Source organism: Bufo gargarizans, chromosome 3 (genome assembly GCF_014858855.1).
Source record: "Bufo gargarizans isolate SCDJY-AF-19 chromosome 3, ASM1485885v1, whole genome shotgun sequence".
NCBI lineage: Eukaryota > Metazoa > Chordata > Amphibia > Anura > Bufonidae > Bufo > Bufo gargarizans.
In genome coordinates this window covers 453,710,696-453,729,353 of record NC_058082.1, presented here as the reverse complement: position 1 = coordinate 453,729,353, position 18,658 = coordinate 453,710,696, and the positions used below count along the sequence as shown (strand labels likewise).

The 18,658-nt window shown below is 42.3% G+C and overlaps 1 protein-coding gene across 2 annotated transcripts in view; it reads left to right on the top strand.

The window, feature by feature from the left end:
- The window catches only part of CCDC181 (coiled-coil domain containing 181), a 40,722-nt gene that overhangs the window by 11,761 nt on the left and 10,303 nt on the right, over window positions 1-18,658 (top strand). For both annotated transcript variants that reach the window (XM_044287710.1, XM_044287709.1), the window contains exons 2-5: window positions 5,373-5,512; window positions 6,057-6,896; window positions 8,347-8,493; window positions 11,924-12,075. In XM_044287710.1, coding sequence (XP_044143645.1) covers window positions 5,399-5,512; window positions 6,057-6,896; window positions 8,347-8,493; window positions 11,924-12,075 — 1,253 coding nt within the window. In that variant the 5' untranslated portion in view covers window positions 5,373-5,398. The remainder of the gene's footprint in view (window positions 1-5,372; window positions 5,513-6,056; window positions 6,897-8,346; window positions 8,494-11,923; window positions 12,076-18,658) is intronic.

The following is an 18,658-nucleotide window of genomic DNA, read 5'->3' as shown; positions in this document are numbered from 1 at the left end:
GAGCGGCCCCCTGGGAATCGGCCCATCTGTATATTTCCCTGTAGGGTCTATGGCCAGTCCACCCCTGACTGATGGCCTAACCTCCAGATAGGCCATTATCTTTGATCGACAGGGTCGCACACCTCAAATCCACACAGATCAGCTGTTTCAGAGTTGCCCTAGCAGCCGAAATCAGCTCCGAAACTACACATTGTGTAGTGGCTGGAGCTGGTTAGTGCTGCACTGCATTTCCAAGATCCATCCACTGCACAGTGGTTAGAGCTGTGTACTTCACAGCTAGTCTGATTGGTGGGGGTACAGGGTGACAGACCCCCACCGACGCCCATTTGTCGTGGATGGAATTTTTTATGAAGGCATAAAAACAATCATTTTTTAGCATATGCTCCTTTATCATCCAACACTTATCTGGAATGGCAGTAAAAACACTTCTCTTAGAGTTTGTGAGGAGTGCCTAATCAATGACCAGACGCAACACCTTGTCTTATATTAGGCACACCCTCCAGCAGTCGTTAAGCCTAGACTGAGCTAGTCGGAGCTGCCGTAGATTTCAGTCTTCTACGTCAGAAAACTCACATAAAATAAGATAAACTCGTTGACCACGCCCCCTCTCTGCCCCAACCATGTCCCCTTTCCAGAAAAGTGGCAAGGGTGGCATAGAAATGCCACTTGGCTTAGATTTAGACACAGTGGCATTTAAAAAGTCGCAAACACAAAGTTTGCAACTTTTGTACACCAAAAAACTGGCATGGTAGAATGATAAATTTCACCCTTGTTGTCTATTTTTTTAATGGCCATAACTTTTTTTTCCCGTTGTTAGCTTGTTTTTTTGCAGGGCATTTTTTTGTTTCACTATGTTGGAGTACATATAACTTATTGATTAACTTTCGTTAATGTTTTTGAGGTTGTAACGGGGAAAAGGCAATTCCGCCATTGCTTTTTGCCCTTAAAATTCACTGTATTCACGATGCAGCATGTTACTTTTATTTTATGTATCAGTCCAATTACCACGGTACTAAATATGCGTAGTTTTATGTGTTGTTACTACTTTTGCACAATAATAGCAGGTTTCTTGCAAAAATAATACAATTTTTTTTTTTATATCACTGCAGTTCAAGAGCCATAACATTCATTTTTCCACTGATGTAGCTGTATGTGGCTTGTTTTTCACTGGATGAGATGTGGTTTTTAATTATGCCATTTTGATGTAGATGGGATTTTGCATTTTTTTGCTTTTAAATTATGTTATCTTTATTATACAGGTTGCAGCAAACACACTCGTATCATACATGTGTGTGTTTTCTATTGCGTTTACAAAATAAAACTTTATGTAAAAATGATAGTATTTATTTTTAATAAACTTTATAAGGCTAGTTTCACAGTAGAGTCTCAGAACTCTGATAGGCTGTTTTGGCAATGAACTGCCTGCCAGAACTGTCTGGATCCAGCATTGCCAGACACTGCCTAATTGCCCGCCAGCCCCATTAACTATAATGGATACTGGCGGACATCCGGCCACAAACCGGCAAATATGCTGAGAATTGGACGGAATAAAACCACTCTGGAAGAAGTGTGAACATTGCTTTTATAATGCACTGGTATACTCTGTATATCAATGCATTATAGACTATCACTGCAACAGTGACAGGCAATGTATTAGGCTGAGGCTGTGGCACAGTCTAATAGGCATACAGACATGGCAAGCCTTTGGCTGCCATGGAAAATCATCGGGACCCCATGATTGTATTCGCCTGGGCCAATGGTGGTAGAAGGAGCCCCCTGCCTGTATCTGCCTAGATGCCGTAGCTATTGACAGTGGTATCTAGGAGGATAAGCGGCTGGGATATGAGTTCTTTCCAGTCCCGGTCTTTACAGCAGAAGACTGGCTTCCTTCAGTGCTGGGCTCCCACAGTGATCTGGAGCATTGAATCAACACAGCCTGTGTGGGGTCTGTTCAGTTCCTGCCACCTACGCCTGGATTAATGGTGTGGGTGTTAGGAACTGAACATACCCTACACAATGAAACACTGTAGAAATATGCATGAGACTTTTTGCAAAGCATGAAATTGCTTATGACTCTGGAGTTTACTATGCTACGCTCTTTCTATAATTTGTGAAAGAGAGATGGATAGAGTGTATAAGTCACGCATAATCTTTTTTTTCCAGGACGTCCCTCCATGACAGCACCCACTGGAACTGGAATATGTCCTATTGGTCTCTGTAGGGACAGGAAACGAGAGAGATTAAAAGGCCCCTCCCCACCCCCACTCTCCAGTGTTCTTCCTGTGCCCACGGGGATAGGAGCAGAGAGGAGTCCCTGCTAAGGGATGAAGAAAGAAGATATGTTAGGAAAAGGCTGAGGCTGGGTCGGGGGTTTATGCCTCTCCTTTCAGCCTCTGGTAGACTAGGCTAGCACCCCTCTGGGAAGGGGTCCCCTAGCTCTTCCCCGATACCTGAGGGTCTGGGGCCATTCCTGGACACCTTCTTCAAACCCCTGTCCGGGTCATGTAAGCCTCAAGTTTGCCGCGGTATCGGGGACGCCGATGACGCTTCTTCTGCTTTGGGAGCTCTGGGCTTGGCTGTGGCTCCTGTGCTCCTCTAGGCGCACACTGGTGGAGGTTTGCCAAGTCGGCCCACGTGACCAGAAGTGCGCATTCGCGGGCGCTGGAAGAAGATGGCGGCGCACATTGCATGCTGAAGCCCTCGGTAATCTGAGGCCACACATGGGGGTTGACTCTTCCTTGGAATAAGTCCCCCAGGAAAAGGAGGTGAAGCTGCGCGGCAGCGGGGGGGGACGGACCAAAATGGGGTAAATCCATTTAAGTGATGATGGCTGAATATTCAGTTGTGCATCATGGAGGTCCAGATGTCTTTAAAGCAGGAGGCTGGTACAGACTCCCCCGTCCAGGGTCATGTAAGTTACACTCCCTGCCCTGTTTTGCCCAGTGTTATAGAGAGTTTTATATGAACCTAGCTCTCTCGCTCTTACGCCTTAGGCTGAGAAAGAGACAGGACACAAGTCCCATGGGGATTCAAAAAAGAAAGCTAAAAAATGTGCGACATGTCCCAAAAAACTGGAGTCATATAAGAAACCTCTATTTCCGGACAGCTTCTCTAAAATTCTTAAAGAGGAACAACCTTCCTTTATGTCAGAATTAAGAGCTATAATAAGAGAAGAAGTCCAGGCGGCAGAATTAAACCAGGCCCTTACTCCAGTCCCCTCTCCACCACCCTCCAAACGACTCAGGGTTCAGATGGACTCTGATTCTGAGGATGATGGCTTATATTACTTAGAAGAGATGGAAGAAGAATATCCCCTTTCCTCTCTCTCGGATGAACCAGGAAGATACTTCTTTTCTGGAGAAGACCTCATAACAATAAAACAGACAATGGCAGTCGAGGAGGAGGAGCAGGCCCAAACCATTCAAGATGCAATGTTTGGGGGCCTGAGAGCAAAAAAGAAGAAGTTTTTTCCAGTGAACTCAAATCTGAAGCAATAAATAAAAAACAAATAGGAGGAAGCAGAAAAGAAACTATATGTTCCACAGGAATTTAAAAGCAGACTGCTCTTTGATCCGGAAGAGTCAAAATTATAGGAAGAGATCCCTAAAGTCGATATTCAAGTGGCAAAGAAAACCACAATTCCATTTGAAAATTAATCCCAGTTGAAGAATCCAATGGATCTAAAAATAGACTGCTTATTAAAAAAAGCATGGGAATCTTCGGCTGTATCTATTAACACAAATATTGCGGCCACATCCGTGGCCAGGGAGATGTTTCTATGGCTTGAACAACTGGAAAATCATCTTAAGCTAAAAAGATCCAGGGAAGAAATTTTGGAGTCGCTACCATTATTAAAGATGACTACTTCTTTCATGGCAGATGCCTCAGCAGAATCCATCTGGTTTTCAGCAAGGAATTAGTCACTAACAAATACGGCAAGACGGTGAGGGGATATAGCTTCCAAGAATAGATTATGTGCAATCCCCTTCACTGGCTTTTACCTATTTGGACCAGTCCTGGATTCTATTCTGGAGAGCGCAGCAGATAAGAAAAAAGGCTGTTCAGAGGAAAAAAATCTAAGAAGCCGCAGCTCTTTCGTAAGCCCTCTAGACAATTCCAAAACACAATGGCTAGAGGGAAGGGTAAGACGGGTAGATGGAGCTATCCTAAGGGAGGAAGAGGATTTCTCTTCAACCCAAATACAAATACAGAAAAACAATGACGCTAATAACTCTAGGCCTCTCAGACAAGGTAATATCGACGTTGCAAAAATGTCGCAAACCAGTAACTTCAGCTATATATAACAAAATATGGAAGAAGTTTACTTCATGTTTGTCTCTTACTCATCCAGATAACACTTCACCTTCAATAGGTTGCATTCTGGATTTCCCTCAGATGGGATTTGATATGGGACTAAAACCCAGTACCCTAAAAGTCCAGATTTCTGCATAAGGTTGTTTTCTAGACACCCCATTGGCAGATCACAGATGGATAAAAAGGTTTGTAAAGGCAGTGTCCAGGATGAGACCTACTTTTAGACAGACGGTTCCTGCTTGGGATTTAAACAAAGTCTTAAATGGCCTTTGTAGCCACCCTTTTGAACCAATTGAAGCAATCATTTTGTGCCTCCCCAAAAATGCACAGGAGGAACGATTCCATTGTCTGGATGTTAGAAGAACAATTCTGGCTTACCTTCAAAGGACAAAATCCGGGAGGAGATCGACTAATCAGAGAATCCTACAGACTTTAGAATATAGTCTGCCCTTTAACTATAAAAGCCCACTCAACCAGAGCCATGGCAGCAACGTGGGCAGAGAAAGCCGAGGCCTCAGTTAATCAGATTTTCAAGGCCGCAGTCTAGTTTCCTGACTTTTGCTAAACACTATAGGCTAGATGCTGTAGCCAACCAAGACCTGGCATTCGGACGGAAGGTCCTCCAGGCAGTGCCCCCCCCCCCCCTAGTTTCTGTCTAAGTTAGTAGTTCTCCAGTGGGTGCTGTCATGGGGGGTCGTACTGGAAACTAAGGTTTAGTCTTACCGGTAAATGGTTTTCCAGGAGTCCGACATGACAGCACCCGGTATTACCCTTCCCCCACCCCTCATTTGCTTTGTTTTTTGTTTGGTTGATCTGACTTTATGTATCAATGCGATGTTAAACATGATGATTTCAAATAAATATGTTGGATGTAAGTAAGTGTAGTAAGTTGGAAAACACTGGAGAGTGGGGGTGGAGAGGGGCCTTTTAATCTCGCTCGCTTCCTGTCCCTACAGAGACCAATAGGACATCCTCCAGTGGGTGCTGTCATGTCGGACTTCTGGAAAACCATTTACCGGTAAGACTAAATCTTAGTTTTTCAATTTATGTATTTTTAGGAGAACAGCCTACTTTTTCCAAAAACATGAGCAAGCAGGATGAGTCGGATTCTGATGGGGTTCCAGAGTATGAAGATGATTTTGAGAAGGACCTTGACTGGTTAATAAATGGAGAAGCTGAAAAGTCTGAAAGTTCACAGGTATTGGTATAATTAAGATAATGTTTCAGAATATTTTCATACTTTTTATTTATTTTTATTAATCAGCATGACTGCCCTTGGTTTGAATTAGCACATACTGTATGGATGGCCCCACCATCTAAAGTATAGCCTGATGACCACATAAAAACATGGGTGTCAATGGCACGTGTGTCACATCTATGTCTGTGCCTGTTGCGGGAATACTACAGAGCAAAAGCGTTCCCCTATTTTCTAGTAATAGTTCTGCCTTCCATCTACTTCATGAGAGATAGAGGCAGAGCCTGTGGCCTCTCAGATTATCCACCTGTTCCTTTTGATATCATTGGGGATGGTGGTGCAACATTGAGGTATGTGACTAGATATAATTTATCCATGTTCATTGAGACCCTTTGAACCACGTGGTAACAGCTCTTGACTTTTGGTCACATTTAGCTACGTCTCTTTTGCTGTCATGGTTGGTACATGTTTAAAAAAAAAATGACATTTCTGATTTTCACATCACATAGTAATATATTCACTATTTGTATGTTGTGTCTTATTTAAGAGTCAAGAGGAAGAGCTCAGTGATTTGAAACTTGACTCGAGGCACTCAGTCAGAGAGGAAAATAAAAGCGACAAGTCTTCAAGCAGCGAAAATGAAATTGTTCATGTTGAGCCAAATACAGTTAGTGAGCTTGCACATGACTCTATGTCTGAATATGAAGAATCTGACATAGAAGATGAAGAAGCAAAGCGATATATTACAGAGAAGATAGAAGAAGCCAACAAGAAATTGGAAATGGAAACAGTAGATGAAAATCGAGAGAGGAAGCTCAAATTCAAGGAAAATTTGGTTGATCTAGAAGTTCCTCCACTAGACTTCCCCAGCAGTGATAGAACTGAAAGTTTCACAGAAGATGATGTTGTAGATGGCATGTCTCAGTTGCAAGTAGATGAAGATTCAGCAGATGGCAAAGAACATAATGATAAAAATGGCGGCACTGGTGAAGAACCTAAGGATGCAAAAGTATTGGTTGAGAAAGATGGAAAGTTTGAACTTGTCAATTTACGAGACATTGAAAACCAATGTTCTTTGCCTACTATAAATAACACTAAAGACAGCTCCAAATTATCATCTCATTCAGATAAATTTGTTTCTTTAGCTAATGGCGATAAGAAATATTCAACTATCAATAACGTGAATGGCTTCTTCCCGCAACCTCCTACTGGCCCTAAAGTCAGACCCAACTCTGCTAACCTAACAAAATCTATGCATAAAGTAAAGCCACAGCGGAGAGTGCAGTCCGCAAGTGTGTCAACCAGAAACACCACATTCAGCCTCTCTCCTGAGCAAAAGGAGCTACAAAAACGGATTCTCGAGAGAAAGGAGAGACTTAGGAGGGAGGTAAATATATAAACCAAATATTAAATATTATTTGTATGCATTTTCAATATTTCATCACCCTTGTTATTTCTAAAGGAGGACATACTAATGGCCATGGGGTGGCCATGGTGGATAATTTCCTCATAGAGTCTGCATGTTTAGCATGTGGATTTTGCAGTGCATTTACCATGAATTTCACCCTTCACATTGAATACAAACTGAAAATTCATGACAATTCTGCCATGCCTGGACTAACCCAAAGGCTACTAAAATCTAAAGACACAGAAATAACTACAATCATAATAATTTAACATTTATATCGGTAATTCTTGGGAATGAGACTTTGGGGTCATTTATTATACTGAAATACACCTATATTAGCCGTATTTAATCGCAGATGGCAGTGCAACGTTTAGTTGAGCCGCATTTTGCGACTTCTTATGCTGGGTCTAAAAAAGTGGGCTGGGAAAGGGACAAGCCAGCAGGCCCGTCTCATTTATAATTTTCCATGCCTGGTTTAGGTGTAGAAAATTGTCTAAATGTAAGCCAGCGAGGAAGCTGGCTTACATTTAGAAGCGGCGCTGGATGTGGCGAAGTTATGTAGAGGCTGTGTCACGAGGGTGTCACAACCTATCGCTGATCCTGTTGTGCCTGGGGTCAGAAGGTTGCAGTGGGTGGCTACGCGCTCGGTTTCTCAAGATATTAATCCATGACCTAATGGTGAGAATAGATTCCGGTCCAGGTTTTCCTGCTTAGGTTTGCGATGCTTTTTGTCCCATTCAGGAATCTGTAGCTGTTCTCTGTCAGCCACTCCCAGCTACTATATATTCTCCCTTTTTGCTTCCCTTGTTACCAGATATAGACCTTCCTTCCAGATCTTTTATTCTGACCTCAGGTGGACAACTGTTGCTGTTGGATTTTAGGTTCACTCCTGTTGTTGTTGTCTCCCTTCGGGGATTGTTTGTGGTGTTTGTGTTGTTTGTCCTTTCCCTGTTGTCACCCTAGGTGTCAGTGGTGGGGACTAGTGCTCCCACCGTCCTACTCACTACCTAGGGCTTATTTCAGGGTAAGCCAGGGACGAGGAACGTGATCGGCGTACGGGTGAGCAGCCCATCTAGGGATGTCAGGGCAGCCAGGTGCCAATGCCAGGCGAGCTAGGGGTCACCACTCCTCCCTCTCCCTAGTGGAAGGGTACTCCTCTTCCCTACCCTCTGCGCCGCCCGTCTGTTACCTGCCATCTCAGACGTGATAGTGAACATAACTACATAACTTAGGCAGATCCACCGCCAGCGCAGGGGCTTTATTAAGACCGGCGTCTAAAACGCTGGTCTTAATAAATGACCCCTTTTAAATACAAAAGATAGCCCATCAATGTTTTAATCTTGGAAAACAATTTAACTGATTTTGTCAATTGATAGGCATTTCTATGCAAATTGTGATCATAACCCTAACCAATATCACTTGTGGATAGGATGAAGAGCGCAGAAAAGAACAAGATGAACTAAAAAGGAGAGAAAATGAGATGGCCTTTAAAATGTGGCTACAAAGGAAAAGGTCACAACTTATCGAAGAAAAGAGAATCCAGCAGGCAAAGGAGATGGAGACAAGCAGCACGCCAGTGAGTTTTGTTATTCAATCTGCATTGTTCTTAAAGACTATGGACACCTTTGGAACCATTTTATATATTGAGTTGAGTTAGATGTATCTTGGGTTAAAGACATAGGAAGGTTTTATTTTAAAAAAAAGTTGGTTTCTTTCACTTCTGCAGCTTCTATGTTTCACAGGAGATAGCAGCTGCAGAATGTCATTCTGTGATAAACATTGCCAGACTGTCTGTATTACAGCTCATTTTCCAACCTCTCTCTCTCTCTACTCCTGAACAATTTTCTAAGTTGATTATTGACAAAATTAAAGTTTAGCTTTGAATTTGTCAGAAATCAGTTTAGAAGATCTTCAGGAGTGGGGAGAAAGGGTGCAGAATGAGCCATAAAACAGCCATCTACCGATTTTATCAAAGAACAACATTCTGCAGCTGCTATGTGCTGTGAAACATAGAAGCTGCAGAAGTCAAATTATTTAAGGGCTTGTTTTTTTTTCATTCACTTGAAAATCTGTAGATCTGTAGTCTTCTTTAGAAGTCAAAAATTGTTCATTTTGAGGGATATTAATTAGTGTTCTCATTGCCCTATGTAGTCTTAAAACAAATATATTTCCATACTGATAGATGATTTGATCAAAATATCTTCATGTTAACTTAGAAATGATAGGCAGTTTATGCGCAATAATGTCACATGTAGTACTATCATGCAGATACAATACAGGCTGTTAACTGACAATTTTATGTAGATGTATGTTTAGTCAATCACAGGCCAAAAGACTGTACTTCAGGCCTCTGTCTGGCTGGTATACATCCTTAGGGCTCATGCACACGAACGTATTTTCTTTCCGTGTCCATTCCTTTTTTTTTTTTTGCGGACCGTATGTGGAACCGTTCATTTCAGTGGGTTCGCAAAAAAAACGTAAGTTACTCCGTGTACATTCCGTTTCCGTATGTCCGCATTTCTGTTCTGCAAAAAAATAGAACATGTCCTATTATTGTCTGCATTACGGACAAGGATAGTACTGTTCTATGAAGGACCAGCTGTTTTGTTCCGCAAAATACGGAATGCACACGGATGTCATCCGTATTTTTTGCGGACCGCAAAATACATACGGTCGTGTGTATGAGCCCTTATACTACATAAAAAGGTATGGAATAACCTAGTAGTCTGTGCTATTCCATGCAACGTTATCTAGTCTGATGCATCTTAATACGTTATACCTTACAAAGTTGGAATACTCTAACAATAATGGATATAGGAGGCTTCATTAAAAAAAGGTTTAATGGGTTTCTGTCACCTGAAAAATGGGTATTAAGCTGGCTGACATTAGCGATGTGCTAATGTCAGCTGAACATAACTATATAAGTGCCATCTCACTGCCTAAAGCCTTTATTGGGGAAAAAAAAGCTTTTACAATATGCTAATTAGCCTCTAGGAGCGGGGGGTGGGGGCATTGAACCTGTCCCTTCTTCTCTTGAGGTTCAATGCCCCCCCCCCCCCGCTCCTAGAGGCTAATTAGCATATTGAAAACGTTTTTTTTCCCCAATAAAGGCTTTAGGCAGTGAGATGACACTAATATAGTTATGTTCAGCTGACATTAGCACATCGCTAATGTCAGCCACCTAATACCCATTTTTCAGGTGACAGAAACAGTGTCTGCCTTGTTTTTCCAGAAACAGAGGCATTCTTGTCAATGGGTTCCGTCTGGAATCACAGCTCAGCACTATTGATAAGAACAAGCTAGAGTGCCTATAGTAACTCTTGTTAGCAATGATCTGGCAGTGTAAATGCACCGCCGATTACACAATGAATTGTATCGTTTGTGCAGCACAAAAAAATCCCTGTTTCCCGGTGGCAGATTGTACTGTCTAAACACGATCTGCTGCCGGGAAACGAGACATTAGCGATCGATCCTCCCCATACTCTGGAGGAGACCTATGCATGTAAATGCACTGGTCTCCTCCACTAGCAGACTGTCAGCAGATTGTTGGGAAAGAACACTTCCTTCCCAACAATCTGCTTGTACATCGTCCCTTGTAAAGGGACCTTAAGGCTAGATGGCAACTTTGGTTGTCCAAGAAGAACATATGTCTGATAGCTTGAGCGACCAAAAATATCTGTGTGATTTGTCAGTGAGTATTTTAGAGTTGCAGTTTGACTGTGAAAAAGCAAACAAATTGTAGACAGGCCACAAACAAGTAGCAGTCTCAAGCAACTTATATCGCAACTCTTAATAGAAAAATGGCATGGAACTTGCAGCCAGTAAATCCAGCAGGTTTGGGCAGTCTTGTAGTGGATGCATTATGTTGCACATTGGCAATCATAATATGCTTGTACGACCAGATCGCAATGTAGCATCCCATGTGCATTCACGTCAATGGGGCCGCAAAAGATGTGGACATGTGCTGTCCGTATCTGTATGTCCGTTCTGTTGCACCCGCCCAAAAAAAATAGAACATGTTCTATTCTTGTCTATTTTACGGACAAAGATAGGACTGTTCTGTAGAGGACAGGACATTCCGTTTCACAAAATGCAGAACGCACAAGGCTGGTATCCGTGTTTTTCGTATTCACAGTTTGAGGACCACAAAACAAGCTACGGTCATCTGCATGAGCACTTAAAGGGGTTATCTCATCTTAGACAATGGGGGCATATCGCTAGGATATACCCCTATTGTCTGATAGGTGCGGGTCCCACCTCTGGGACCCCCACCTACAAGGAGAACGGAGACGGGGAGAGTTGTGGCTGGAGGACCCCAGGTTTCCTGGGGTCCGTCCACCACCAGGCGCAGCTCCCTGCCTCTCCCATTGAAGTGAATGGGAGCGCACCGCGCATGCGCGGTCACCGCTCCTATTCATTTCTATGGGGCCAATGGCGGCTCCATAGAAATGGATGAAAGGCGGCTGCGCATGCGCAGTGCATCCTCCTCAACCTTCTCCGCTCCGTTCTCCTTGTAGGTGTGGGTCCCAGAGGTCCCGCACCTATCAGACAATGGGAGCATATCCTGGCGATATTCCCCTATTGTCTAAGGCCCCATGCACACGGCCGTGTTTCACGGCCGTGTGCGGGCCGTGGAACCGCGGCCTGGATCCCTCCTGAGAGCAGGAGCGCACGGCGTCACTGGTTGCTATGACGCCGTGCGCTCCCTGCTGCCGGCACAGTACAGTAATACACTGGTATAGATCATACCAGTGTATTACTGTATTGCGGCGGCAGCAGGGAGCGCACGGCGTCATAGCAACCAGTGACGCCGTGCGCTCCTGCTCTCAGGAGGGATCCAGGCCGCGGTTCCACGGCCCGCACACGGCTGTGAAACACGGCCGTGTGCATGGGGCCTAAGATGGGATAACCCCTTTAAGGTGACCAGATGCAAAGGTATGTTGAGATACTATGTATGTCAATGCTTTTGTATTTTTTATTTATTATTTTCCTTGTTGACTTTGAAGGATGAAGAGAAAGATGCAGAGCAAGCTTATGCTCTTTGGCTAAAAAGAAAACATAATGAAAAAATAAAAGATAAACAGATGGAAGAACTACAAAAACAAGAGTATGAAGCATTTCTCCTGGATAGAAAAGACCGGGAAGGGGCATTTTCACAGTAAGTAGTAGGCAATGTGCATAGGAGGACATCAGAAATGTGATCTTCATTTTTCTTACTCTCTTCCATCTTCTTGTGTATTGTAGAATCCTTAATCCTCCCCTTTTTATTTGTTACCTTGGGAACATGGCTGCCTATCACTGCACTCCTGCCAGTAAACCTGCAAGTAGCCCAGTGGTGCCAGAAGGAGCATTTGGGCATATAATTCACTAGAAAAACAATCATGGAAGGCTATTTAAAGGAGTCACCTGGCTGGCCTTCATTCAGCCTCATTAGTAACTCAGTTGTTTGAGGATTAGGGCCCATTCACACGACCATAAGGGCTCCGTTCCCTTATTGTGGACTGCAAACTACGGGTCTGCAATATATGGGCACAGGCCATGTGAACCCCATGGTGCAGATGCAGACCCGTTGACTTGAATGGATCCATGATCCGCAAAATACGGAAAAAAATATATGACATGTCCTATGTTTTGCAGAGCGGAGGCATGTATCGAAAGCCCACAGAAACACTCTGAAGCGCTTCCATATGCTTTTCGAGTTCGGATCCTATCTTTTGCTGTATTTTGCAGATTCATGACCCATTCAAGTCAGTGGTTCTGCACCGGAGTATGAGAATCACACAGCCGGTGCCTGTGCATTGTGGACCGCTATTTGCGGTCTGCATCACGGGCATGGAACCCTTATGGTCATGTGAATGGGCCCTTAAAAGGAAAGACCCAATCTTCCCAGACTTTTCTTACCCACCTAGCTTTCCCTGGGTGAGACTTGCAATTTGCATGCCACAATGTACATAACTGTTCCTATAGATCTGTATGGAAACAATAAAATGGTTGAAAATGGCAAGGAACACAAAGAGTGGATCCTCACAGGACACGTGTGTTGCAGAATTGTGTGTAGCAAATCTGCCGAATTTTACATTAGCAGCAAAGTGGATGACGTTTTAAAAAATCTCATCCACATGCTGCAAAAAAAATTAAAAATCAGCAGCGTAAATGACCCGCGATGTGGATTTTAAATCTGCAGCTTGTCGAATTATGCTTGCGGATTTCACGCTTTGCAGTGCTTAGGTGAAATCTACGGCAAATCTTCACCAGAATCCCCAACAAACACACATGTGGATTTTAAATAGCGGATTTTTCTGCAGAAATGTGGCAAATCCACGGAATAAATTCTCATGTGGATAATAAGCCCAGTGTAGCCGTATGCAAAATCTTCTTCTTAGTTACCACTGCCGATACAACACAGCGGGAAGAAACACTTTGTAATCCATCATACAGCAATGTGTCTCTGTTGCCATTTGAATCCTTGCTGGCTAATATTGGAAGTATCAAAACAGTAGGTTAGTTGGATGCACAGGGTGGCTGATACACCAAAAAGGGTGCTCTCAAACTTGCAGCGTCACCCCGCTGCTAAAAAGCAAAAGTATAAATAGGAATGATTGGGCACACCTAAGATACTTGGTAACCAATTTATTGAAGTAGTTAAAATAATTGGACAGTAATAGAAGACAGTGATAAAAAGACAGCAGTACGAATTTCGCAGTAGTGTGGATTTAGAACTGCCGCGTAATAGGACAACATTCAAATAGAAATTGAATACGTTTGTGACCGAAAGGAGGCTCAAAATGGTTCCTAGCGGGCAATATTGGTGATTGTGAGCCTCGTTGCGACCACAGTGGACAGAAGATGTAGATATTACAATAGCAATGAATCAGATTGAATGCTTTATATATTTAGAATGCAGTGTGGGTAAAAGCATATATAAATATAAAAATTAAAGTCCGGATAAAACAAGTCGGAATCCCTCTGGTATTGTAACCCACTTAAAGCAGTATGAGAGGGTTTAAAAGAAATTGCGGTGTTCAAAATCAAAGTTGCTCCGTCTCTGACCTGGCGGCGTCCCGCTTACAGTCAGAGATCGATCCAGCAGTGAAACAACAGGCAGTTCAGGAACAGTCTTACCAGTGTTGGAGGGTTCTCCTGATTCGGAGATACCTCGGCCGTCTATCGAAACCCTCTTTCAATCTTTATCTTTATGGTTGGATGGATCCAGCGGTAGTTTATGTGCGTCACTTGTGTGGTTGCTGCACGTGGTCCCGCTTGTTTGGCTCCAAAGATGCTGGGTTTCCAGGCTTGGTTTCAGATCGGCTCCGTTCGATACACTGGCTCAGAATGGTCCTTAAGTTAGTTAGATGCGGTGCACTCGCATAAAATTGGGGGGTCAGACCAAACGCATTTCGGGGCTATGGTGTCCCCTTCCTCAGTGGCTATCCGACCTCCCCAAATGATCATCCTTTTATACCCTATAGAAGGGCTTTACAAGACCCGATGTGGATTTTAGTTCCGGAAGTCTTATGTGAGTCATTAACCCATCAGATGAAAGTTCACTCTTTGGTATATTGTGCCGGCTTTTCTTGCTTCGTTTTGGATTAGACATGATCGGTCTATGCCGTACCTTATCCGATCATATTATCTTTTAAACTTATTAAAATAGCGATGGAGTTGGAATTAAAAATAAAAGAGAACAATAATAAATAATTTTGCGTTTCACTTGCATTTGTGTTTTTCCCACAAACCGCCAAAGCGGTTGCATATTGAATAGGTTTCAACGGTACTTTAATTGCCACATATATAACACATTATGACCAAGGTTTATGACAAAATTCATATAGTATAAAAACAGCGTATATTAAAATGGGGAATCTAGGAAGGAAAGTAAAAAGATAGATATAAGAAATAATGATAAAAAGGAAAAAGGATAACAGTAATTTTTCCTGGTCCTGCTCTATTAATATTTCATCGTGTTCTGACATCAAAGTGTTTTCGTATATTTTGTCCCTGTATTGGAGAATCAATACTTTGTTACCATAAGGATAATTTATATACTAATGGATATATCAGTTCACATTTGGTCTTCTTTAGGGTTTTGGAAACATTGTGTGTCCTATCGATACATGTTATCATTAATAACCAAAAAATATATAAAGATGTATATAATTAAGAATATAAAATATAATAAATGATGCAAATATATGAACCATCTATCAAAATATATAAAAAGTGTAAAAGAGGAAATTGGGATATAAAAGTAGATGAAATGTATTATCGCAAAAAAATTTGAGTAGGGTATAAAATATGTCACGATGGATCCTATAAAAATTCCACACAGTGTGTAGGTTATGTAGATTTGAAATAGACAAAATACCTAAAGTTGCTGAAGGCCAGTGTTATTAACCCCCATAGCAAGAGAAAGAAGCAGAAAAAATGGGAAACCGTTGGGAAAATATTGGAAACATATTGGAAAAATATTGGAAAAATATATATTTTTTATTTTTTATATATATATTTTTTTCTTCCTTCCTTCTCTCTTTTGTTTTTCTTACTTGACTAATATTACATAGAGTGGTTGGAATGGTGCCATACACAGTCGGTCGATGCTCAATGTTGTGGGACTGCCGTCAAGGGGGAACAAAATTGAGCATCGACCGACTGTGTATGGCACCATTCCAACCACTCTATGTAATATTAGTCAAGTAAGAAAAACAAAAGAGAGAAGGAAGGAAGAAAAAAATATATATATAAAAAATAAAAAATATATATTTTTCCAATATTTTTCCAATATGTTTCCAATATTTTCCCAACGGTTTCCCATTTTTTCTGCTTCTTTCTCTTGCTTTGGGGGTTAATAACACTGGCCTTCAGCAACTTTAGGTATTTTGTCTATTTCAAATCTACATAACCTACACACTGTGTGGAATTTTTATAGGATCCATCGTGACATATTTTATACCCTACTCAAATTTTTTTTGCGATAATACATTTTATCTACTTTTATATCCCAATTTCCTCTTTTACACTTTTTATATATTTTGATAGATGGTTCATATATTTGCATCATTTATTATATTTTATATTCTTAATTATATACATCTTTATATATTTTTTGGTTATTAATGATAACATGTATCGATAGGACACACAATGTTTCCAAAACCCTAAAGAAGACCAAATGTGAACTGATATATCCATTAGTATATAAATTATCCTTATGGTAACAAAGTATTGATTCTCCAATACAGGGACAAAATATACGAAAACACTTTGATGTCAGAACACGATGAAATATTAATAGAGCAGGACCAGGAAAAATTACTGTTATCCTTTTTCCTTTTTATCATTATTTCTTATATCTATCTTTTTACTTTCCTTCCTAGATTCCCCATTTTAATATACACTGTTTTTATACTATATGAATTTTGTCATAAACCTTGGTCATAATGTGTTATATATGTGGCAATTAAAGTACCGTTGAAACCTATTCAATATGCAACCGCTTTGGCGGTTTGTGGGAAAAACACAAATGCAAGTGAAACGCAAAATTATTTATTATTGTTCTCTTTTATTTTTAATTCCAACTCCATCGCTATTTTAATAAGTTTAAAAGATAATATGATCGGATAAGGTACGGCATAGACCGATCATGTCTAATCCAAAACGAAGCAAGAAAAGCCGGCACAATATACCAAAGAGTGAACTTTCATCTGATGGGTTAATGACTCACATAAGACTTCCGGAACTAAAATCCACATCGGGTCTTGTAAAGCCCTTCTATAGGGTATAAAAGGATGATCATTTGGGGAGGTCGGATAGCCACTGAGGAAGGGGACACCATAGCCCCGAAACGCGTCTGGTCTGACCCCCCAATTTTATGCGAGTACACCGCATCTAACTAACTTATGGACCATTCTGAGTCAGTGTATCGAACGGAGCCGATCTGAAACCAAGCCTGGAAACCCAGCATCTTTGGAGCCAAACAAGCGGGACCACGTGCAGCAACCACACAAGTGACGCACATAAACTACCGCTGGATCCATCCAACCATAAAGATAAAGATTGAAAGAGGGTTTCGATAGACGGCCGAGGTATCTCCGAATCAGGAGAACCCTCCAACACTGGTAAGACTGTTCCTGAACTGCCTGTTGTTTCACTGCTGGATCGATCTCTGACTGTAAGCGGGACGCCGCCAGGTCAGAGACGGAGCAACTTTGATTTTGAACACCGCAATTTCTTTTAAACCCTCTCATACTGCTTTAAGTGGGTTACAATACCAGAGGGATTCCGACTTGTTTTATCCGGACTTTAATTTTTATATTTATATATGCTTTTACCCACACTGCATTCTAAATATATAAAGCATTCAATCTGATTCATTGCTATTGTAATATCTACATCTTCTGTCCACTGTGGTCGCAACGAGGCTCACAATCACCAACATTGCCCGCTAGGAACCATTTTGAGCCTCCTTTCGGTCACAAACGTATTCAATTTCTATTTGAATGTTGTCCTATTACGCGGCAGTTCTAAATCCACACTACTGCGAAATTCGTACTGCTGTCTTTTTATCACTGTCTTCTATTACTGTCCAATTATTTTAACTACTTCAATAAATTGGTTACCAAGTATCTTAGGTGTGCCCAATCATTCCTATTTATAATATTGGAAGTACTGAAGCAAGATCTTCACAAGAGTGGGGATTTCTGATTTTGGTCACTGTTAGTGACCACCCAGGACCCTGTTGATCAGCTGTTAGAAGAGGCCAGTGCTTTGTGAGCGTCGCAGCCTCTTCCTAGGCCATGTGACATTACCGTACATTGGTCGCATTGCCTAGTTGCAGCTCAGCCCCATTGAATTGAATGGGGTTGAGTTGCAATACCACGCACAGCAACTGTACAATGTGCATCGCTGCGCTTGGAAAGCTTCCGGGAGCCCACAGCACTCCCCAGCAGTGATGGTCAGTTCGCAGTGTTCGCCAGCGAACACATGCGGGCTGCCATCTTTAGTAAGGTAGACTCACCCGTCCGGCGATGCACAGGTAAGCCCTTACCTATGCCTGTGCCGGGAGCCGGTCTGAAATCAAATGCAGTCACCAAGAGCAGGCAGTTCCGAGAACAGCCGCCGGGGGCCTTCATCGGGCTGTTCTCGGAACTGCCTGCTCCCGGTGACTGCATTTGATTTCAGACCGGCTCCCGGCACAGGTAAGGGCTTACCTGTGCATCGCCGGACGGGTGAATCTACCTTACTAAAGATGGCAGCCCGCATGTGTTCGCTGGCAAACACTGCAAACTGACTATCACTGCTCCCCAGAGCTCCAGTGAGCGCGGCAGCTCCCTGTAACAACTGTTCGGCAGGGGTCCCGAGGATAGGTCATCATTATATTTGCCAGGATAACCCCTTTAATTCATGATGAGGTGCACCCCTCCTCATAAATTAAGCGCGTCCTCCAGCAGTCCGTGTGTCTAGAATAAAATGTAGCTTGTAGCTGGTGTAGATTTCAGTCATCATTTATGCCAACGAACCGACATAAATGCTGATCAACAGCCCCTCCCACACAGTGGTGGTAAAATTCAATTTCTGCAAAAAAATTTGCACAAATACTGTTTAAAAAGTTGCATCCCTGAGATTAGCGACTTTTTAACTCCAGTGTTCTGGGATGATAAATCTCCCCCCATGTGGTTGCCACCAAAACAACTCCGTTCAGATGAATGGAAGTTATTTTCAGTCGCAGAAATTTCTGCAACAAA